At 41.6% G+C, this 24,830-nt stretch overlaps 1 protein-coding gene across 1 annotated transcript; it reads right to left on the reverse strand.

Moving 5' to 3' along the window:
- Positions 1–329: 329 nt before the first annotated feature.
- Positions 330–23,518, reverse strand: LOC143982454 (olfactomedin-4-like). The gene is made up of 5 exons (XM_077481168.1): positions 23,388–23,518; positions 19,444–19,608; positions 12,991–13,203; positions 5,482–5,641; positions 330–1,529 (listed from the first exon to the last, which is right to left on the reverse strand). Exons 1-5 carry the CDS (start codon positions 23,442–23,444, stop codon positions 652–654), a joined length of 1,473 nt encoding a protein of 490 aa, XP_077337294.1. The 5' UTR covers positions 23,445–23,518; the 3' UTR covers positions 330–651.
- Positions 23,519–24,830: the final 1,312 nt, after the last annotated feature.

Below are 24,830 nucleotides of genomic sequence, written 5' to 3' on the forward strand. Positions count from 1 at the left end.
GGAAACTTAAAAACTGTCCACAGAGAAGTAGAAGAAACTCAATAGGGACACTTGTTCAGGTGCCAATTATTAAAGGGAAAATTTCCCCTCGATATGGAGAGATTTCCTCTCACTCTAGGACAGGAATCCCTCTAATTGTAACGGAGACTACAATAACAATCTGAAAGCGGTTCTAAACCTTTTCTTCTCTTTTTACAGTAGAGAAAAAAGTTTTCCTCTGAATTATCACATTAATGCTTAGTTTCAGGTCAGTTGAAACTTAAAATTTTGATGAACAGTTAGTTTGAGGTGCAAATTTCTACAAAAAGAAAAAAAAACCTCACACCATATTCCATGCTAAAGTGTTTATTTATTTACTATTATTTAATAGGAAATTACATAGAATTTATGCATCATTTCATTTGGTTCAGAACAAATGCCACTAGACAAAGATTAAATATTCCCATGTACAGTATAATTATCAGTGTTATTCAATAGGCATTCCCATGTATTTTGTTTTTTTTCTGAACTAGAATAATCTGGAAATCTTCACACATTGGTATGTTTTTGTTATGGTTTGTCTGGGGTGATCATAGTTGATGAAAATGGATCTCCTACGACATCTGACACATATAACTTGGAGTAGCTTGGATTAATTTTATTTTGGTTGATCTATTTGATTTGGATAGGGTTTATTTTGGAATGTATAATGTTAGATTTGGGTTTGGATAGTGACATAAAAGAGAGGTCATAATGGACCAGGAAGGCATCATTATACATGTAGAGCCTGTGATCATTTGGATTGTAGGACAGACTTTGCACTCTCTCCTTCATCTTATCGAAAACTACACTCAGCCTCCCTTCCTCATTAGTTTTGGTATCATACATGTAGAAGATCTCCTCTTGCTTTGTGCTGATGGCTCGGGTAGCATACAAGACCCCGCACACCATGAAAGCATTGCTGACTCCACGTTTGAACTGGGTGGTGTTCCAGGTCTGCAGTACTGCAAGACTAGTATCGTTAAGTTTGCTGATAACAATATTTCCATGATTCTGCTCAGTTGAATAAATGACCCAAAGACCCTCTTCATCAGCTGATAAGTCAATGTCTTGAAAAGCAGTGTGAGAATAGGAGAAACGGTTTGTGTATGTGGCACCAGGGAGAGCTGCTCTGGAATACACATGCTTATTCCAGTCATATTTACAGATGTTCAACGTGTTCCAGCAGTTATAGTACATCATGTTATTGTACAAAATCATTCCACCACCTTGACCACAATCAGAATAATCAAGGTTATTGCTAATCCTCTTTGAGAGAACCCTCTCTGTAGCACCAATGTAGATTGTGAGATCATTATAAGAAGGGTAGAAGCGCAGAGTTTCCATGGTTCTTTCATCAGTTCTTAGTGGTGCAACCCACTGGACATTCTGATCAGCTCCTAGTAGTGAATCTCTCCCCCAGCCTCCAAATAAATAGCCGCCTAGCATCCAGTTTAATTGGACTACAAATGGTTTGCTGATGTTAATGATTTGACCATGTTCACAAGTACCTGCAAAAAAAAAGAATAAACAAATCAAAAAATAAAATAAAAAATACAAAACAAAATGTAAATGCAGCAAAATGCAACATCTGGACCAGCCAAGGCTTTGCTAAGAACACGTTGTAATATCAGGCATTGCTACATTTGACTAAGTTCTTTATTCATGGATGATACCAAGTTGTCAGCTTAACTATATCACTGGACATTTGACAAGGTGTGATTTCAATGGCTTGCAATATCTATAGGTAAATCAATCTGACATACAGACGTGTTATATTTATGGATTTTCTTGGTTGGCTATGAATGATGATTATAGTGGAGGAAAGGGAAGAGTGAGCGAATTTTATTGTATGCCCCCTGTCGTTTTTCTATGGTTGTTCCACATGTTATTTTGGGAAAAGAGGAATATCAGCTCAAAATGACTCAACCATAGAATTTTGAAAGGTGACAAAATTATGTAGACACACAAAAGAAAAAAAATATATAATTAGCATAAACACATGTGGAGCAACTAGTAAACCACGTTATCTGGTGCACATAGAGACCAAAACGTAGTTAACGAACAGTCTCTCAGTATGGGATCAGAGGGTTAGGAGAAAAGTCCAGGTACTCTTAGCCCTTGTACACACGGTCGGACATTCTGAAGGAAAATGTCAGATCGGACCGTGTTGTCGGATAATTGTGGGCTCCATTGAGAGCTGGATATAAAATTTTCTGACAACATGAGAGAGAATACCGATCAGACAAAGTGCCACGCATGCTCAGATCAAATTAGGAGACCAAAGCTATTGGCTACTAGGCTGAACGTAGTGCAGTCGGGAATGAACGAACGTCCTCACGTTTTGCAAAATCAGATTTTCTGACAACTTTGTCCGACCGTGTGTATGCAACACCAGTTTCGGACAAAATCCGTCGTAAAAAATCAGACGGATTTTTGTGGTCGGAATGTCCAACCATGTGTATAAGGAGTGTCAAAGTCAATAATAAAGAACTTTCTTACTTTGACTAAATCCAGAGAATAGCCATTCACAGCTGGATGTTCACTCTAGTTGGATAGTCCCTCTCTCACAAGGCCTAGCAGCCAACAGGGTGCTTAAATTAGGAACAAGTATCTGCCACAGACTTTGTTGTAGAACATTAACAAGGAAACTTGAATACTTGTAGAACACTCGTATGGTACCAGTATTTTTCAGTCGGTTCGGCGATACCTCACGAAACTGGATTCACTTAGGTCCCTCATCCTCACCAGGCTCTTGCTAAGAAGCCAACCCATGCGTGGCCTTCTACTGAAGAGTCCTCCCCTGGATAGCTACGAAGTTGCAGGGCCTCTCCAAAACCGAAGACGGCACCGGACCACCTCTGAATCCTTTCCTTAGATTCCTTGCCTCGGGCTAGCCAGCACAGAGACATAAAGTCGGGTGGATCCGCACCCCAGGCCATAGCCTTCCTGGGGGGCTGGTCAGGAGGACCAGGGCCATGGAGTCAGAACATACTTCTGGACCGGAACCCCGAACCACGTGACATCTGCATTTTAAGTATCCCTTCCCAGAAAGCACAGCAAGAGTGACACTCCCACTGGGCTGGCTCTGAGAGAAAGTAACCTTAAAGCATCCAACCAGACTGTGTTCCTATGCCTGCCAGAAGAGACAATGCCCCTTATGGCCAGGCTGAACACTCTATAGTCCAGTCAGACTGATGCTGAGTTCAAAATTTGGAATAATTATACCCAAACTAAACTGCAGTTCAGGTGTAACATTAAATTTCAAAACACATAGCGCGTGCTCTTCAGGAGCCAACGCTACATCTTTTTGACTTATATTGACCTACAGCTGATCATTACAGTGTTCATTCTTAAACATGTACTAGAATTCTTGATGTAATGGAATTACCATCCTAAAAAGTGGTTACGTTTATATAGAAGAAGATGACACTTGGACATCAAAGACGACTATATTAAAAGGTTTAGAAGGATGATATTATCAATTAGACTTTATAGGAAAAATACACATCAGAAATATATTATGTCTGGTCTCTAACAACTCATAATTTCATCCTGATAAATGATGTACTGGTTTTATGACCATGGAACACTGTCCTATGGAAATCTGGATCTACCAAGGAGTTGGCATTATAAAATAAATACACAAAACACATTATAACATACCTACAACACACTTCTCAGACCTTTAGATTGGGTGTAGCTGGTTCAGCAACACCCTGTTCAGAAAGATGAAAAGATAGCTCCAGCTGGGGACTCTTAATTTACCATCAAAACTACTAATTATTGCTGAGAATCACTCTACAAGGGCCAGTGAATCTTGGAACATCAAATAGGCCTTGTTCAAGTGACCTGATCTCTGCACTGTATCAAAGAAAAGAGAGTCTTAACTTAAAGCGTAACTCCACCCAAAAGGGCAAGTTCCGCTCTTCCTCCTCCCCCATCCTCCTTCACATTTGTCACAGGTCAAGAAAGATACGGGACTATTTAGATTGTACATGTGCAGTGAGCAGCTGACTGTGAAGCAGCAAGCAGTCACAGCCCGCTGCCCACAGTTAATATGTGGCGCCTGGGACTGAAGGCATGTGATGACAGCACTGGATCTTGGGACAGGTCTGTGTCTAATTATTAAATGTCAACAGCTACACTTTTGTAGCTGCTGGCTTTTAATTTCTTTAAAAGTGATTGAAGAACTACTTTAAGTATCTTTTCACTTTCAAATCCATTTTTTACAGTTGTATGTCTGTTTTGTAATATATTTTCTGTAAATACTTACAATATAAAATATTTTAAAATCATTAAGCTGAATATTTTAATGCTTTAGCTAGAAATTTAGGAATCCTGCATTTCTGAAGAAGTTATCATAGTGTAAGCTCTGTTACATTTTTTCTGGGCATAGCAGCAAGGTCAGAATCGCAATTATGGATGGTGAGTGTGAATGGTGCATGTTTCCATTAATATGTGCCGGTAGCTACCATGTGTATGTGCTCAGTTGACTTGCCCCAGTGATAGTCACTCCTAATCTGTTGGTACTTAGATTGTTATCCCACTAGCTGTAAAATCTTTGTGCAGGGTGAGGCAGAGATCATGTACATCACACTTGTTACTTCTGGGTATGAAGGAGTATAGGACTTGCTTCATTCCTTCCATGTTACAATGATGATCCCTTACGACTGAACTAGTGTTGTGACAACTCTGATAGGAGATCTGCCTAGAGAACTTACAAAGTTGCCTTTTCTAGTTTCCAATGACTGAATAAATCTATGAGATAGTAACAGGAAGATAAGTACTGTATATGACCTCACATCCTGCAATACAGGGCCAGTGGAAGAAACCACCTGACAGCAGAGAGGGTTATGATTTATGCTTAATGATGGCATCAGGTTCAATGTGTGTAAAAACCTTCCAGCACTGCAGGCAGGAAATATAAAGAGAGCAGAATAAGGAGATGCTGATACTACACTTACCTTAGGGGAGAGCCATGTCCATGGCAAGTTTCCTGACCTACCCAACAGGTGTTATCCTTCAGAGCTGTCATAGGCATTAAAGTTTGATTTTGTTTTATCCCCTTATCTGTTCTGGCCTAAAAATATATCTTGTGCTTATAATAATTAGGCAGGTGTATAAACTATTGGACTGAAAGAAATATGGGGCCAACCATTCCTCAAAAATTCTAGTTGCTTGGCTGTTATGATCGCCAACTTTAATAATTTCTAAGTATCTGACCCAGTACAAGTATTCAGATCAGAAAAACAGAACTCATCTTTATACTTGTTGCAGGACAATGACTCAATATATTGAAGTCAGGAGTTCGGTTTGACAGCCAGGTACCTAGATACTTTTAGAGAAAGAGAACCAAAAATGGCAACAAGGTGTGGACAAGGGCCCATGGGTGCTGTATATCGTAATACATTGTTAAATATAACATTTGTCTCCTGAATTTCAGTCTTTCTTCTAACCTACCAATATCAGGTGAAGGCAGGGAAGGATAGCTTGGTTTTGTATTGTTCTTCTCACATTCCTCCAGTCGTTTCTTCAGAGCCTCAATCTCCCGTCTGATTACCAGCACGTTGTTCTTATCATAGATTTCCAACTGGTTCACCATGATGGTAATGTTACGAATCTACAAAGAAAATACAGACAAATTAGTAAAGACTTGTTTTAAAGTGTTTCACTGCTTGTTCAGAGTATGTAAGTACTTTACCATTCATAGTCTTGGCACAAGTTCACTTAAATAGGAACATACATCTCAGTGTTTATAGAAATGAAGGGTGTGTCTACAATGACCAATATGGACAATCTGGCATGTTTTCTAATCTTTCTGCATGTCTGGGTGTTCCATAGAAATAACACAACATCATTATGGTCATGAAATGTGACCTAGTCCTACCTAAAAGTGCCCACATTTTATATCTTATATATATTTAAATATTTTGGTAATTAGGTATATACAGCACCCATTTTTCTTTACCACTCTAAACATTTTTTGAGTAATCATTTTCTAGTTTAGCTCCCTAGTGACCTATTTAGGACCCGTCTCCATTTTATTTTATTTATGACTCTGAAGAGGGCCAAAGTACAGTAAGACAATGCTCCAGTAGGGATGAGCTGAACACCCCTCTGTTCAGTTTTCGCCAGAACCTGCGAATGGACCGAAAATTCATGTGAATTTTAGAACCCTGTTAAAGTCTATGGTTCTCGAACATTTGAAATCAAAAGTGCTAATTTTTAAAGGCTAATATGCAAGTTATTGTCCTAAAAAGGGTTTCGGGACCCGGGGGTCTGCCACAGGGGGCATCAATGCAAAAAAAAGTTTTAAAAACAGCCGTTTTTAATGATGATTTTAATGATGCTTAAAAAAAGTTTAAATATCATACCTGGGAGGTGTCTATAGTATGCCTGTAAAGTGGCGCGTCTTTACCGTGCTTAGAACAGTCCCTGCACAAAATGACATTTTTAAAGGAATAAAAGTCATTTAAAATTGCTTGCGGCTTTAATGTAATGTCTGGTCCCAGCAATATGGATAAAAATCAGTGAGACAAATGGCAAGGGTACCCCCCCAGTCCAATACCAGGCCGTTTGAGTCATGTATGGATATTAAGGGGAACCCCGCATCCAAATTAAAAAAAGGAAAAGCGTGGGGCCCCCAGGTCCAATATACTCTGAACAGCAGTATACAGGCGGTGCAAACAAGACAAGGACTGTAGGTTTGTTGTTAAGTAGAATCTGTTTGTAATTTTGAACTGGTACATTTTCAGTTTATTAAGCTTTTTGGAAAACATAGGGAAGGGTTATCACCCCGTAACATTTTTTTTTGCTGTCTGTGCACCTCTTCAAAAGATTTCACCTAACTTTCTGTCCCAATGACAAATGTTTTTTGAAAATTTAGAGTTTTTAGTGAAACAAGAATTGGTGATAAAGCATCAGTGGAGAGGAGACACGTTTTTCCCATATCAACTCTTACAGGAGAATATTTGCCTTCCTAGGGGTAGATTTCATCTCACTTCCTGTTGTCTCCTTCCGTTTGCAAGTAGGAGACGTTTGTAAGTTGGATGTTTGAAAGTAGGGGCCTGCCCTATATGCTCTGCAGAAATTTGGGCCTAAGGTGTTGGTGTTGTAACAACACTGTATGGCCTCACAGTTACTCTTTATGGGCACTGGAACACCCTGCTGTGAAATATTATATCAAGAATTGTAATTACATGCACCTGTTGAACAGGGGCAGAAAAATTGGGCCTTAGGCACGGGTGCCACAAAACTGCAACACCTCACAGTTACTCCTGGTGGGTGCAGGAATGGGCCCTGCTGTGAAATATTAGATCAAGAATTGTAATTACATGTCCCTGTTAAACGGGCTGAAAAATGGACCTTAGGCACTGGTGCCGCAACACTGCAACACCTCACAGAAACTCTAGTTGGAGTGCAGGAATGAGCCCTGGTGCAAAGTATTGCATCAAATATTGTAATTACATGCCCCTGTTAAACAGAGGCTAAAAAATTGGGCCTTAGGCACTGGTGCTGGTGCCACAACACTGCAACCCCTCACAGATACTCTAGTTGGAGCACAGGAATGAGCCCTGCTGCAAAGTATTGCATCAAAAATTGTAATTACACGCCCCTGTTAAACAGGGGCTGAAAAATTGGGCCTTAGCCACTGGGGGCAGTACCCAGAATCAAAAATGTTCTTACAAGCTATCGGCATGATCATTGAGGAGGAAGAGGATAGTCACTCAGCATCAACATAGGCAGCCTTGAAGGGATCTGACATTTAAAAAAAAAAAATTTGGTTACATCAGCATCAGGTGCTTGGTAGCTGGTGGTGATCCAAGACTGATGCATTTTTATGAAGGTCAGTTGATCAACCAAGTCGGTGGATAGGCGCACCCTGTTATCAGTTACAAAGCCTCCAGCAGCACTGAATGTGCATTCTGAAAGAACGCTGGATGCAGGACAGGCCAGTAGCTCAATTACATACTGTGCAAGCTCTGGCCAGTGATCCATCCTCAAGACCCAGTAACCCAGAGGATTTTCGGTGGGAAAGGTGTCCAAGTCTAATATTGCCCCTAGGTATTCCTGCACCATGTAAATCAGACACTGGCGATAGTTGCTGGAACCGGTCATACCTTGGGGTTGCGGACTAAAAAATTGTCTGAATGCATCGGTCAGACAGCCACTTTCTCCACCATTCCTTCTGTGACTGACCGAAGCCTCAGCAACACGTTGCCCAGGACCAGGAATTTTTAACCTCCCAGTCTCTGGGAACGCGTTGCACAGACCTTTCTGACCTTTCTGCAAGGCCTCCCGAAGATGTTTCATCCTCTGCTCCCTCTGCGACAGCAAGATAAGATCCGCAACCTTACCCACCCTTGTAACGGGGATCAAGGAGGGTTGCCAGCCAGTAATGATCCCTCTCCTTGATCCGACGAATATGAGGATCCTTCCACAGGCTTTGCAGAATCAGGGAGGCCATGCAGTGTAGGTTTGCTGAGGCATTCAGTCCAGAGTCCTCTGAGTCACTAAGGATGACATGATCTGTAGCCACCTCCTCCCAACCACGTACAAGTCCATTAGTTTCTTGAAACTGTAAATGATCCCTTAAAGACTGCTGCTGATGCTGAGTGCCAGGATCCACCTCCATGCTGACCCAATCTTCCTCCTCATCCTCTTCCTGTGTGATCGGTGGGCCAGCAGGAACACTGTCTGGATAAAGGGGGCCTTGAGAGGTAAGGAAGTCCTCCTCTTCCTCTGTTCTACCTCAAGTGCTCTGTCCATTATTCCAGGCAGAGTGTGCTCCAACAGGTGGACAAGAGGGACAGTGTCACTGATGCATGCACTGTTACTGCTCACCATCCTCGTGGCCTCCTCAAAAAGTGATAGGACAATGCAGGCATCCTTGATCATGGCCCACTGGCGTGGAGAAAAAAAAACAAGCTCCCCTGACCCTGTCCTGGTGCCATAGTTGCACAGGTACTCATTGATGGCCCTCTGTTGTGTGTGCAGCAGCTGCAACATGGCCAACGTTGTTTTCCACCTGGTGGGCATGTCACAGATTAGGCGGTTCTTGGGCCGGTTAATTTCCTTTTGGAGGTCAGCCAGCTGAGCACTGGCATTATATGTCCAGTGGAAATGCACACAGGCTTTCCTGGCCTGCCTCAGGACATCCTGTAAGCCTGGGTACCTGCCCAAGAACCGCTGCACCACCAAGTTAAGGACACGAGCCACACAGGGCACATGGGTCAGTTGTCCCTGTCGGAGGGCGGAGAGGAGGTTGGTGCCATTGTCGCAAACCACCATTCATGGCTTAAGCTGGCATGGCGTCAACCACCTCTCGACCTGCCCCTGCAGAGTTGACAGAATATCTGCCCCAGTGTGGCTCCTGTCCCCCAAGCACACCAGCGCAAGCACTACATGCCATCTTTTTGCCTGTGTACTTGCCAAGCCCCTTGAATGCCTAAAGAGCACCGCTGGTTCAGAGGACAAAGCACAGTAAGAGGCCATGGAGTAAGAAGAAGAGGAGAGGAGGAATCACCAGTAATAGCATTTTGAAGGTGTGGTGGCGGAACAACCTCCAACACTACTGCACCTTGTCCTGCATCCTTCCCAGCTGCCAGCAGAGTCACCCATTGCACCGTGAAAGATAGGTAACATCCCTGTCCATGCCTGCTGGACCATGAGCCAGTGGTAATATGCACCTTACTGCTGACCGCCCTGTCCAGCGAGGCAAAGGCATTGCCTTCCACATGGCGGTAGAGAGCCAGAATCGCCTTCCGTGTGAGAAAATGGCATTTGGGTACCTGCCACTGAGGAACCGCACATTCTACAAACTCACGGAAGGGGGCAGAGTCTACCAACTGAAAAGGCAGCAGTTGAAGTGCTAGCAATTTAGCCAAGCTAGCATTCAACCGCTGGGCATATGGATAGCTGGGAGTGAACTTTTTTCGGCGGTGCAGCAGCAAGGGCAGGGAAATTTGCCTGGTACTATCGGACGTCAGTGTACCGATAGCAGATTGCCCACAAGTACTTCGCTGTGACACACCTAATTCTACATCTTCATTCCTCTCAGTGCAGGTTTCAGAGAGGACTGAAGGTATAGTGGGGTTGGAGATCGCAGCTGATGAGGAGCAAGGAGAGGTCCACTTTGTCCTTTGGTGTGGGTCTTTTAGGTACGCTTGCCAATGAACTGAATGGCAGGTCGACATATGTCTGGTCAAGCAGGTGGTGCCCAAGCTGCTGATGTTTTGGCCATGCGAGATACGCTTGAGACATATATTGCAAATAGCAATGGTGCGATCTGATGCATTTGTCTCAAAAAAGGCCCACACCAAAGAACTTTTTGGAATAATGCGGAGGCAGCGATCTGCACATGTGGAGCTCTGCGGTGTGATGCAGTCCTTAAGTTGTCCCCTGGAGGGGAAGTGCCTCCTCCTCCTCCTCTCTCCTATCAGGCACCCATGTGGAGTCAGTGACCTCATCATCCCCTCCCTCCTCATCACTGGAGCAAACCTGGCAGTATGCTGCAGCTGGAGGAACATGACTGCCAGATTGCTGTCCTTCTGGGGCACCCCCTCTCTCTGGGCTCACGTTACTGCCTTCCTCTAGCTGGGTATCATCATCAGAGCCTTCAAAACGCTGGGCATCCTCCTGGAGCATGTACCCAACACTGTGGTGAAACAGTTCGGGGGACTCCTCAGGAGGACTAGGAAAGGAGTAACTGATGCCTTTGACCCGTGGGAAGAGGCTGCATTGGCAGCTGCTTCGCCAGACAAAGTACCCTGCACCTGGGTGAAAGAGGATGAGGAGGATAAGGACGGCTTGATCATCCACTCTAGAAAGTCTTCGGCATGTTGCGGCTCAACATGGCCAGCTGCTGAAAAAAAGGACAAGCGTGTCCCATGGCCACGTGCTGATGAGGATGCACCGCGTGTCCACGACCAGCACTGTTGCCTGTAGACACAGAGCCTACTTGTCCTCTTTTATTGGCTTGTGACTGTCTGCTTCTCCTTGTTGGCCTTCCAGACATATTAATGGCCTGAAGGGAGATGTAGCTGCACAAAGCTGGGACGTATATAATGATTATACTGCAGCTAGCAGAAGAAACTGCCTGCCTGTAGTATTATTAGTATGAGAACACCAGCAATTGCCTTCAGGTAGCTTTATGTGCACACCATGCAGAGGACACAGTACACCAACTGTAAATACTGCAGCTGCCTGCCTGTGGTATAGGATCAGAAGAACACCAGCAATTGGGGTAGCTTTATGTGCACACTGTGCAGAGTACACAGTACACCAACTGTAATTACTGCAGCTGATGGCCTGTGGTATCGGATCAGAAGAACACCAGCAATTGGGGTAGCTTTAAGTGCACACTGTGCAGAGTACACAGTACACCAACTGTAATTACTGCAGCTGCCTGCCCATGGTATAGGATCAGAAAAACGCCAGCAATTGGGGTAGCTTTAGGTGCACACTGTGCAGAGTACACAGTACACCAACTGTAATTACTGCAGCTGCCTGTGGTATAGGAGCAGAAGAACACCAGCAATTGGGGTAGCTTTAAGTGCACACTGTGCAGAGCACACAGTACTCCAACTGTAATTACTGCAGCTGCCTGCGGTATAGGATCAGAAGAACACCAGCAATCAGGTAGCTTTATGTGCACACTGTGCAGAGTACACAGTACCTCAACTGTAATTACTGCAGCTGCCTGTGATATAGGATCAGAAGAACACCAGCAATTGGGGTAGTTTTGGGTGCACACTGTGCAGAGGACACACTACCCCCACTGTAATTACTGCAGCAGCCTGCCTGTGGCATCGGATCAGAAGAACACCAGCATATATACACAACATCTAGGATGCATATATATAGACTCACTGCAGATAACTGCAGATGACTCGCCTCCTGCCTGCTCTAACTCAAATGAAATGAAATGACACTGCCTATCTCTCTCTATCAGCACGCCGGAACACACTACACAAGGCCGACTTCCAGGTGGCCTTATATAGTGTGGTGCGTGCACTAAACCCCCTGAGCCATAATTGGCCAAAGCCACCCTGGTTTTGGCCAATTATGGCTCACTGTACAGACGGAGATGCGATTGGCCAAGCATGCGGGTCATAGTGCATGCTTGGCCAATCATCAGCCAGCAATGCACGGTGATACCGCAGTGAATTATGGGCCGTGACGCGCCACTCTAATTTGGCGCAAATGGCCCATAACGCTCGCAATTCGACGAACGGTCGAACAGCCGATGTTCGAGCTCATCCCTATGCTCCAGTTAAAGCATATTCAAGCACAAAAATAAAATTTAATATAATACAGCTTGCTGGTCCTTTGATGGTGGTGACCAGCGGTGGCCTGTCCATAAGGAGCGCAGGGGCACTGCTCCTTGTACACACGGTCGGACATTCCGATGGACAATGTCCGATAGGACCGTGTTGTCGGATAATCCGACAGTGTGCGGGCTCCATCGGACTGTTTCCTTCGGAGTATGCAACGGACCAAGTTTTCCAGCTGGGCTATAAAATTTTCCGACAACATGATCCGATCGGACTTTGTCCAATCATGTGTAGAGAATTCCGATCGGACAAAGTGCCACGCATGCTCAGATCAAATTCCTAGACCAAAGCTATTGACTACTAGCCTGAACGTAGTCCCGTCCTAACGAAATAACGTCATCACGTTAAGTATGATCGGATTTTCTGACAACTTTGTCCGACTCTGTGTATGTAACAGTTTCGGACAAAATCCGAGGGATTTGGTTGTTGGAATGTCTGACCGTGTGTACAAGGGCTTAGATATTTTAGACATATTCACAAGGGAGGCTTTTGAATAACATGCATAACATATGTTAAATGCTCTTATTTGGGAAGATTTTTGTTGAAATAAAAAATCTTAAGGTATGTTCAATATTGCTCTTGTACAAGTAACAAGGCCCTTACCATATCGTGAGAATACACAGTTTTGTCTTACCTCCTGGTAGAGAGTCTCTATTATGACACTAGAACCATTAAACGATGCTTTCAGCTGTAGTATGAGGGTCTCCATCTCTTTGATCTCTAACTTGATGAGTTCAAACTCCAGCTCAGTGTAGGAGAGACCTCCATTCTCCATGATCTCCACACGTTTGGTCAAGTTCTTCATCTGCTCTATGTACACAGTCAGTGTGCTCTGATAGATGTAGAGCTGTACAGAGAATTCACATCTGTAGTTATTACTGTCAGTATACTTTACAGTCTGCTAAAAATATATTTGAAAACAAAACTATGTTTTTACCATTTTTGTCCCATGATGGAGATTTGGACAAAAGTATATTTAAAGCCTATTTTTTTAAGATTTGAATACAGTGGGGAAAGGTTAACAATTTAGGAAGTGAAGGGACATCTCCCCAAAAAGAACACACAATAAATAAATAAATGTCTGACGGATTAAAACATTCCTTACTTTAACCACAACAGAATTAAAAGTTTTGTCAGATGCACTTTTAGGCACTTGCAGTCTGTGCTCCCCACTGTAGGTAGCGCTTGACCGAAGTGGCAATGCAGAAGGGGCAGGAAACCTTGAGAAACTTGCTGCCTCTATGACCATCAGGGTAGATAGCTGTCAGATTGGACACCCGACCCCACATGACCACTATTTTAGAACCTGCCTCCTGGGTATGACGTGCTTTGTGCATGTGGCCAGCATAGGGACAGGTTTCCTGTCTGGCAGGGACCACACATAGTGGCAAGGAAAGGTTCCCGAGGAGGAAGGAAAGTGCAGGGACTATGCAACTCCACTTAGGAAGCCTTCATTTTGGGTGTGAACCAGCCAGGCCACATTTCCACTCCTCAATGAAGAAGCTGTTAGCATTATTTCAAGATCACAATACTCTGCTACTGTTTATAAGTGGCTCTGGTCGGCTGTACCTACCCTCCGGGCCTGATTGTACATTGTCAGGACTTTCCTTAAATATTATTGTAGGCAGGTGGCCTACTGCATTGTATGTTAGTTAGCTATTTGTTAGTTAGCTATTTGGCCGACCAGGTCAGGTTAATATATTTTGCCACCTTCCCTGAGTATGTTCACAGACTTTTTCTTGTCCAGCTTCCATCCTGTGTATTATAAAAAAGGAAGAGGTTCCGATCCCAGAGAGGGAGTCAGAATGAGAAGGCCTGAGAAAGAATCAAAACATTGCAGAGGTCTGTTGGGACCAATAGTCCACCAAATCATTTTATTTGTAATTTCTTTCACATTCTCTACTGTAAGTATCAAAAATTTGTATTTTTTGAACTTTTTCACACTCACGAAGCCATGGATGTATTTAATTTCATGAAGGAACGCCAAATCAATATTGAAAAAGTCAATATAGAAGTCAACAGACCCCCAGTCCCAATCTAGATCTAGAAAAGGGGTTTAAACAATTACAATATGACATGGAGAAGCAAATTAGGTTAGGGTGGGACATTGGGTGAATGGTACCAGTTCTTTAATGCCTGCGAACAAAAGCTCATGTAAATGATTAGGAGAGGCAGAGCTAAGAATGCGATTTTGGAATCTAAAATTGCAGATGTAAAAGAAAAAAATCGAACCATTCAAGACCAATAATGAATATGTAGAGAGAGCTAAAACTTTATTTCCCCATCATATTTGGATAGATGGATTTGTAAAGAAAAAAAAAATGTAAAAAATATCACTTTAAGGATTTTGAGAAAAATAAAGTTTATAAATGGCAGGAGACCCTCCCGCCTCATCATCAGAAACATCAGCAGAAAGGGAGATTGAAATTCATACAAATGGCCAAGACACCAAAAACTTCCAGTACCCCCCCAAAAAAACAAACAAACCTCTAAATAATCCAAAAATGACCCCCCACCAAACCCCTACTCTTATCCACCTCCATACCCAGTGCCCACCTACAATAGGTTTACTCCTTTGGACAACAGACCATCTGAGTACATTTACTATGATCAGAGTCACAATCACTATCCACCTAGACCTCACTAGAGAATGCTACTATAAAGAAATGCAGAGGTTACTTGATGATACAGCCACCTATAAAAAGCTTAATGGGGATCCCACAGCACGATTAACAACTGAACTGTCAAAGTGGGTAACAGAAGGATTGAATAAACAAATTTTTAATCAAAATGAAGCAGACTACATAATTCTCCATGCTCCCAAGGTTCTGGTGTTTTATATTGTGCCAAAGATACATAAAAATAAAGAATTTCCCCAAAATGAAAAAATCCCAGATAAAGTTTGTGATAAAAGGTCTAGACTTGGCGATGGGGAACAATTATTTTTGGGCCAAGGATCACTACTATAACCACACCGGGGGCATAGCCATGGGGGCTCGCTATGCCCCGAGTGTGGCCAACGTAGCGTTAAATAAATGGGAACAGGAAACTATAACAACACAAACAAATCACTTTCCTTTTTCAAAAGGTATATTGATGATGTTATCTTGTTTTGGGAGGGATCTCAGACAAACGTTGAAATATTTTTGGCACAAATGAACAATAAACAATATGGTTTAAAGTTCACAGCGGAACTTAGCAAAAAAAGGTGAATTATCTAGATCTTACACTTACAAAAAACAATGGTATTATTGGCACAAAGACATTTTTTAAGGCAACTGACAGAAATGGCTTTGTGCCAGCCCACAGTTGTCACCATCCTCAGTGGATAGGGGTTATCCCAAAAGGACAATACATGTGATTAAGGTGCAATTTCAACAAAAATGTAATTTTTTTTTCTCCAAGCAGAAACACTTACCAGTAGGTTCCTTGACAAAGGCTACCCATTGGAGACACTGAACAAAGCACTTGATCAGGTGTCTTCAATGGATAGACAATCCCTTATGAAGTGAAGTGGCTTTTGTATCAGGATTCCACAGACAATACAAACAAGTTGAATCCATCTTCAGGAAATTCTGGCCTATACTTTTAAAAGATAAAGATTTACATTCTTCAATACCTTCAAATCCTAAATGTATCTATAGGAGGGCTCCAGGATTAAGGAATCTAATAGCTCGCAATGTTCCAGACCCCCCAAAGAAACCTTCAACTTTTCTGGATGGTTCTGTCTTCCATTTCTGTACTAGATGTAAAGCCCGTAGAACAACAAGAAAACCAGGCACTTCTAAAAAAAATCTCACACTTCTAGTAACTTGTAACTAAAGAAAAAATTAAGATCAAAACCCTGATTACATGTTTTTCAGACCATGTCACCTATGTGTTGGAGTGCCCTTTTTCCCTCCAATACATGGGTAGAATTACACGACAACTCAGATTCCGAATAAACTAACACCTTGCTAATACCAAAAAAGGTTTTCCAAACCATAGTGTATCAAAACATTTTTAAACTCTTTCATAATAATGATCCCACTCTTTTGACATTCTATGGAATCAACAAGATTTCCAAACATTGGAGGGGAACACATATGAAGAGAGCAATTTCACAAAATGAAACCCAGTGGCTGTATAAATTGAGGAATATGCAGCGTTATGGTATGAATATAGAGTTAGATTTGAGCTGCTTCTGTCAAATGACTAATGGTATAATGTGCCCGCCATACTGTCGCCATCTGGTGGATATATGGTGTTTTTTTCATTTGAGTTTCCAATTCCCTCCTCTCATCACCATTTCTCCAATTACATTCTTTATAGGCATTTTCTATATGTTGGTCCATGCTGTTACAAATTCTACAGTACATTATTTTTACAAACCTAGATTACCTTATAACATTTTAGGAAGTTTTACATTATTATTGACATTTGTGTGTTGATTTTAATTCCGCTGTACTTAGTTTGCCACAGGAGTTCTTTGTTACTCTTTAGGGGAGGAGCTTCTTTTTCACTTATTATTTTAGTTTTATTTGTAATTTGTTGGTGTAGAGGTTTCTTTTACATTCCATGCTTGGCGCTCGCAGTTCACCCAGCTGTGTTAGGAAAGCGAATGACTATGACTATGAACCACCTCTCAGCCAATCAGGTACCCATCACCTGATTGGCTGAAATGACAGGTGATGTGTTTGGATGCCTATCAGGCATCCAATCATAGCAAAGGACAAGAAGAGAGGACGGGAGAATTCATTGTGGTGCATGGAGGACACCGCTCGCCACCCGGGGGGGGGGTGGGGCACGCTGGCAGCATTTGATGGGCACAGTGGGAGTATTTCATGGGCACAGTGGGAACATTTCATGGCACAGTGGGAGCATTTCATGGGGCACAGTGGCAGCATTTGATATGGCACAGTTGGAGCATTTTATGGCACAGTGGCTGCGTTTGATGGGCACAGTGGCGGGATTTGATGTGCACAATGGTGGCAATTGATGGCACAGTGGCGGCAACTGATAGGCGCAATGGCTGCGTTTGATAAGCACAGTGGCTGCCTTTGATAAGCACGGTAGCTGCGTTTGATGGGCACAGTGGCGGCAATTGATGGGCACAGTGGCTGCAATTGATGGGCACAGTGGTGGCAATTGATGGGTCCAGTGGCTGCATTTGATGGCACAGTGGCTGCGTTTGATGGCACAGTGAGGCTGCAATTGATGGTCGGACATTCTGACCACAAAATCTGTCGGATTTTGTCCCAAACTTGTGTTGCATACACACGGTCGCACAAAGTTGTCGGAAAATCTGATTGTTCTGAACGAGGTGACGTCAAACGCGTATGTCGGGACTATAAACAGGCCAGTAGCCAATAGCTTTTGTCTCTTAGTTTATTCTGAACATGTGTGGCACTTTTTGTCTGTCAGAATTGTCTACACATCATCAGAATTTATGTGATCGGATTTTGTTATCGGAAATTTTAGATCCTGCTCTCAAACTTTGTGCGTCGGAAATTCCGATGGAAAAAGTCAGATAAAGTCCACGCACATTTGGATTTTCTGACAATATAAACCAATCTGATTTTTCCATCGGAATTTATGACCATGTGTACAGTGCATTACAGATATCCAGTGCCCTTCCTTCATCTTCCTTTACTCACTGGTCTTAACACAACACTGGTGGTCTCTTGCCTTCCCTTCCTCATGCATGACTATTTTCTCAGGTTCCAGAGGTGAGAAAAACATCATCCTCACAATTTATCCACCTTACAATTTATGGTGACATGACACTCTGGTCCTCTTCCATTTTCCTGATCAAACTCACTTCATATCCCACCTGCACATGTACTTTTATGGCTGGATTACGCACAAAGTAATTTTGTCACTTCTTGTTAAATTTTACTAATAACTTCTCAAGTCAGAGTAAAAGGACATTACTAAATCAATAACATATTCCCAAATCAAACCATACTGGTATTGACCTCGTCATTGTCAGGGTGCAACAACTCACAACTGGTCTCGGTATAGCACATGGAGAAGTTATGTCATCGGCCCAACCACAAGATTGACATAAAGTGCAAAGTTATTTATGGAACACTTGTGGAGTGTGCTGACAAGATATCTTACAGGATCAGGCACAAGCTTGTAACAAAGTTTTTAGCGTCTATTTCATCTTGCAATCCACTATTGATTCGAAATAAAATCTTTGAAGATTTCTCTCTTTAGATATCAAGAGTACCTTGAATAACACAGTCTAACTGCTAGGTTCTCCCCATTAAGGGGAGACACCAGTTCATACTCTTATGGTGGCCTCAAAGTCTCTCCACACCTTAAAAATAAGTCTCTTTTCAGTCTCTCAGAATGCCTCCATCACCCATCAATTGGCACAATTTCTCCAGATTGTAGGTAGAGTTTCCCCAATCAAAGGGGTCAGAAATATCAGAAATATGTAAGTACACCTTACATACAAATTGATCAGGGTGAGAATATTGAAGAAACAAATTCAGTATAGCATCCAAACAACTAACATTTTCATATGAAGCATGACAATAAGTGAAACATTCACTTTACCTACTTTCACTTTACCTTCCTTTATCTCTTTGAAAATATACTTGCGTCTAGTTATTAATTCACCATTTCCCCCAACTCCCTTAGTCAGCATACTAATGATCTTTTTCTTATCTGTTGGCAGTAAAGGGGAGGGATTCCTCAACACACCAACTGCAAATTCCTCGCCCTCTTTTACATGCAGAAAGCCTCATGGCCACTTAGTAATTTGCCCGTTTTTTTTTTCTGATGTATAGACCTTTACAAAGAAATGTACTAGAAGTGTTATATTGCAGTAAAACTTCTATTTAAATGAAAAATTATTGCATTTGTTTATTTAAATTGCTGGTATAAAGAAAATGAAGTGTTAAAAAAATATAATTTGTTAGTTTAATGAATACATTTTTACATATCAATTCTTCATGGCCTACATAACATGGTGCATCGCATTCATGTGTACTATATACCTTATACTAAAAATGTGTCCCTCTTTTGCTTCTCAGACAGTTGTGCGGTATGTTAATCTATATTCCCTAGTTATATATAGAAGATACAATATTTATACCTTAGTGATTTCCTTCTGCACAGTGATTGTCAGGTTGCGGTTTGCTATCTCCAGCTTCTCAAAGCGGTCAACCGGGAAGGTGGTATCTGGGAGGTTGATGGTGCAGTAACAGACTCCATTCTCATCAAGGAATCCAGATCCAGATTCAGAGATCAAACTCTGCGTCTTGTAAAAGACAAAACATACACATTACTAACCCATACATAATTGCTCTAACAGATAAACACACAAAGTATTAAAATATAATTAGAATCATTGGAAGGGGTTCTAATATTTATATCTTATTGTGAAAATAACTACAACAATATGTTAAATGCACTGGTATTGCCTTTTGTTCACACCAGATGCTTCGTCATGTATTTCCAGTGGATGCAAAACACATAGAGATGAGAGAATAAATGCTTTGCAGTAGAACCTGTTCCAACAAAATGTAAAGGTGAAATCCAGGGACATTATAAAAATGACTCTTTTTGTGAGGCTCCCCTCACTCTGCCAGGGTCAAATACAAATTTTTGCCTAGAGTACCAAAAAGCACATTTATGTACCTTATACCACACTCCTACTGGCTTCTCCTTCCATGCAACCCGTCCCCTACAGCCTCTGCTCTTCAGCAATCTAGCTGGTGGTTACAGCTGAGACATCATCACATACAATGCAGGACATTGTAAGTGACGACGCCGGGGGACCCTTCTACAAGTCATAGCAAAGGGGTGAGTGGTGGCTGTTGAGGGATCAAGGATAAGATAAGAAAACATGCTTTTCCCTATTATCCCAGGCAAAAAGAGGACTTCAGCCATGTACTGCAGTGTGTGGAAGGAGACACATTGCATGAGCTTTTTTTTTGTTGGTGTCACTGTTCAGATAAAAAAAAAAAGTCCTATGCGCTGCATTGTGGGTGTTTAAAACCCACCCAAATTCTCAGAAATGGAAATATAGTCAGATAACCTTTTCACTGAGGCATATGGGGCTGTATGCAGAACAATACATAAATAATAATTAATCAAATAAATAAAAAAAGGCAACCTCGTTTATAATGGTTTGAAATGGGCGCAGACCTTTATTATTAGTATTTAATATAGTTTAACCAATAAGAACATGTCTTTATTATAATAACATGACACTCACTTATATAATACCATACCACAGTTTTAACTCAGCCATAACAGCTCAAGTTAATACCAAAAACCATGTTCAAAACTGTATAACTGGTCCTTTTCTAAAGGAAAGGATGAAAACCACATAATAAGGTCAGCGACATGGGCTTTTAACCAGTAAATTTAAACTTTAACTGCCAATATTAACCCTTAGTCTACCCCGGTCCCATAGATGGGAGGAGCCAATTTCTTTGCTCCTCCCTCTTCCTTTCAATGAATATCCTAGAGGCGATTCAGTTCGCATTGTGCGCTATACAAGTATTTCATTCATTTATTCATATCAGTTGAAAGCCTAACATATCGTGGCACAGGAACATGAAGAGAAAAATATCTAAAAACGTTATATAAGCTCTGATACAGAATAGGGTTAATTTTACTAAAACTGGATAGTGCAAAACTTGGGGCAGCTCTGCATATAAACCAATCAACTTTCAGGTTTTATTGTCAAAGCTTAGTTGAACAAGCTGAAGTTAGAAACCAACTGGATACCATGCACAGCCGCACCAGATTTTGCACTCTCTAGCTGTAGTAAATCAACCCCATTGCATCTAACCAGCTGACCACTATAGCCAAAGACATATTTAATTTATCTTGAAGGACATTGCTGGGAATATATTAAGATTTTTGATTGCAACAATTAGTGACTGTATAAGATCAGTTCAAGATCAAAGTGAGATGCCTTTGAGAAAGTTTTGTATTGACTTTGTAGAGAGGCAAAAACCAGAAGCAATATAATGCATGCATATACTGTATATTGTTTCATAAATTGAAATGATTGCTTTCCACGGCTGTGAAAAAACATTCACAGCTGATGTCAGAATAAAGCAAAATGTCTGTAACTCCTAAAGTACATCTAAAGGCTCTTGTGTGACAGCCTCATAAATAAAAAAAAAGCTTTTTACATCCCTTTAGTTAACCAAATCTTCCTTAATTTTTGTCTCACTTGCTCCTACTCCAAGACACTGCATCCCAAGTGGAAGGGATTCAGCAGCATAGTCAGTTCTGCCAATGTATTAGTGCTTGGTGTGGCCAGCTGCTACTTGACAAGCTACAAGCTTGCCCTCTGCAACATCTTCTCATCCTCTGTAGTAAAAGCAGCCACAGCCTACATGAGGGACAATTCTGCTTTGAATTCAGTATCAGTAAAGCAGTATAGTCCCCCAATAGAGAAAGCTGCATGAAATGGATCAACAGGCATTTCTGAGACTTTACCGGGGGACTAAGGGAAAAAGTAGTTTAATTTGTAATTTTTACCTAAAATACCTAGGTAAAATTAATATCTCCTAAACTTGTACGGTTTAGGAGATATTCCCTTTGCATACAGCCACTGACATCAGTGGCACATGTGCTCTGAATGCCTGGCTGAATGTCCAGCAGATGCGATGCATACTAGCTTATTATGCCTTTGCCTTGCAGGGTTTTTTCTTTTTTTTTCAGATGTGCCGGTATACAACTAATTTAAGGGCAGATTCACTCACAATTAGAGCTGGAATCCAGAAAGACAAACTCAATTGAGCTCTGTATGTAACTATATATTTTTATCATTACCTAGTATCAACGTCTTTCAGTCCCAGTACAGCAAAGATTAGGTATGAAAAGCAGAAAGCAGCACAAGGAGGCAGTCAGTTGCTGAAGTGCTCATGTGCTAATAAAATGGGACATGCTGATAGGAGAATGGAGTAAAGTGACAGAAAGATGAGTTTCAAACATTCATCGCCTGAAGTAAAACGCCTTAAGCTCAAAAATGTAGCATTTTTGACCCCATAGACTTCAATAGGAATGCCTGACTTGAGCATTTTACGAGTGTTTTCTGCTCAAATAAAAAAGCTCTCCAACCCTAATTTCCTCTCCCTCTCCTCCACTAGTGCTTTCTATCGGTTATACAAGAATACATGAAGTTGTAAAACGCTTGTAATACTCTTCTAAAACGCTTTAAAAATCTTGTAAAAAGCTGCAAAAAAGCTCAAAAGAACACCCGAAAAACGTCAGCAAATCTCTACACTCGAATGGAGTGCGAATGGAGCCTAAGTGCTACTAAACTTTAGGAGAGAAAAAGCAGGTATTTTGCTCTGCCGGACAGAGCAGCAGTACTGTGTTTCAGAGCTGTGTATATCTCAGGACTGAGTGGGCAGAAATACAAATCCTTTGACAGGTAAAACTGTTCCCTTACAAATATTTAATTTTTCCATTTAGCTGTTTGCCTGGAGTTCTGCTTTGAATGTTACAGCACATAGGGGATTATTTACCAAAGGCAAATCCACTTTGCACTACAAGTGCAAACTACAAGTGGAAAGTGCACTTGAAATTGCACTGAAATTGCACTTGGAAGTGCAGTTGCTGTAGATCCGAGGGGGACATGCAAGGAAAATAAAAAAACTGCATTTTAGCTTGCAAATGATTGGATGATAAAATCAGCAGAGTTTCCCCTCATTTCAGATCTACCCCTTAGATTTACAGCGACTGCACATCCAAGTTCACTTTCAGTGCAATTACAAGTGCACTTTGCACTTGTAGTTTTCACTTGTAGTGCAAAGTGGATTTACCTTTCCTAAATAACCCCCATAGTTTTTAATGCAAGGCTATAGTCCTGCTTTAAATATATGTACTAAGAAAAAACTTCATATGACAATTAATGACATTGGCAGTACATTTTTATACCCGCATATGAACTGCAGTGTGTGTTTCCTAAAAAAATAATAAAATAATACAATGCTTTTGCAGGAAATCTTTCCCTAAAATTATGGCAGTGGCTAATAATGTTTAATCTCTGTTAAGTTGTTGTTGACTTACCAAAGTGACAGCTTGAGTCTGCCAGATGGAGAGCAGAAGAATGAAGAAGGTATACATGGTGCCTCTCTGATCTTCTGTACTGATGACCTTCTTCTGTCCCACTATATATACCTATAAGGCCACGTCCACCCCCCATTTATCCTCTGTTATTCATTAATAAAAGTAGGATGTGAAAAACTGTAAATGATAACATGGTTATAAAAATGTACTGATTTTGATGAGCAGATAGACAAATTGAATGATTATTGCAAACAGGCTATGACATTTCGATAACTGTGTAAAATACTGTAAAAGTTTTAGAGATAAAGGAACATAAATATCTCTTTGTTAGATTTGCAAATGTACCTCCAGCAGACTCTTCAAGCACTATCCTTATTTGGGAGGAATAGCAATTACTGAATCCAGCTCCACTAGTCTATCCCCCCTGCATATTAAGTTGCAGGTCTGATGGCATCCCATTGACCCCCTAATACCTACAGGCAATTTTTAGTGACTCTTTCGCTATCTTTAAAACATGAAATAAAGGTCTCCTTTATTACTTACTTGCCCTGCTGCCCATACCACCAAACTTGGCTAGGGTGAAGCTTGCTCTAAGATTTTCTGTATTTGACACTGTTGGCAATGTGGAATTTTGGTGTTCCCTGCTGTGCTATATGGTTTCCTTTACCAGCCAATAAATTACTACAGGAAACATGGGCTAGCAAAGGGAACCAAACCACACAGCATGGGACCATGCATCTGACACACTTTAATGCCGCGTACACACGATTGCACATTACAACAACAAAATCCACGGGATTGTTTCCGACAGATGTTGGCTCAAACTTGTCTTGCATACACATGGTCGCACAATGTTGTAGGAAATTCCGAACGGCAAGAACGTGGTGACATACCACATGTATGACGGCACTATAAAAGGGAAGTTTCAAACCAAGTGTGCCACCCTTTTGTGCTCTTTCTGCTAATCTCGTGTTTATCTTTTGTTAGTAGAAGTTTGGTGAGAGACGATTCACGCTTTTCAGCCTCGTGCTTTTCAGATCGTTACTGCTCTTCAGTTTGTGCTTGTGGGTTCATATCTGTTCTTTAGTGCATGTAGTCAGTTTACATTTGTTTGTCAGTGCGTATTATTATTATTATTAATAAAACGTATTGATCTTCAGTGTGTTCTTGTCTGCTTGTTTCTGATTTTCAGCTCACTCTTCTCAGGCCTTTCTGTTTTTTAGTGCTTTCTGTTAAGTTCGCTCTGGCCAGCTGACCATTTTGAAGCCATGTTGTGTTTATGTACTCGTTGCAGACTTCATGCTCTTGCTTTGACTCAAGCCCAGTCCATGAACAGGGTGGGGAGGAGTTCATGGACGAAGAATTGGTTTCTCCAGCGTGACCAATTTTTACACATGCCTTACACTGCTCTTCAGTTTGTGCTTGTGGGTTCATATCTGTTCT

The sequence above is a fragment of the Lithobates pipiens genome, unplaced genomic scaffold, assembly GCF_037356315.1.
Source record: "Lithobates pipiens isolate NorthernLeopardFrog02 unplaced genomic scaffold, aLitPip1_a1.2 Scaffold_1, whole genome shotgun sequence".
Lineage (NCBI taxonomy): Eukaryota > Metazoa > Chordata > Amphibia > Anura > Ranidae > Lithobates > Lithobates pipiens.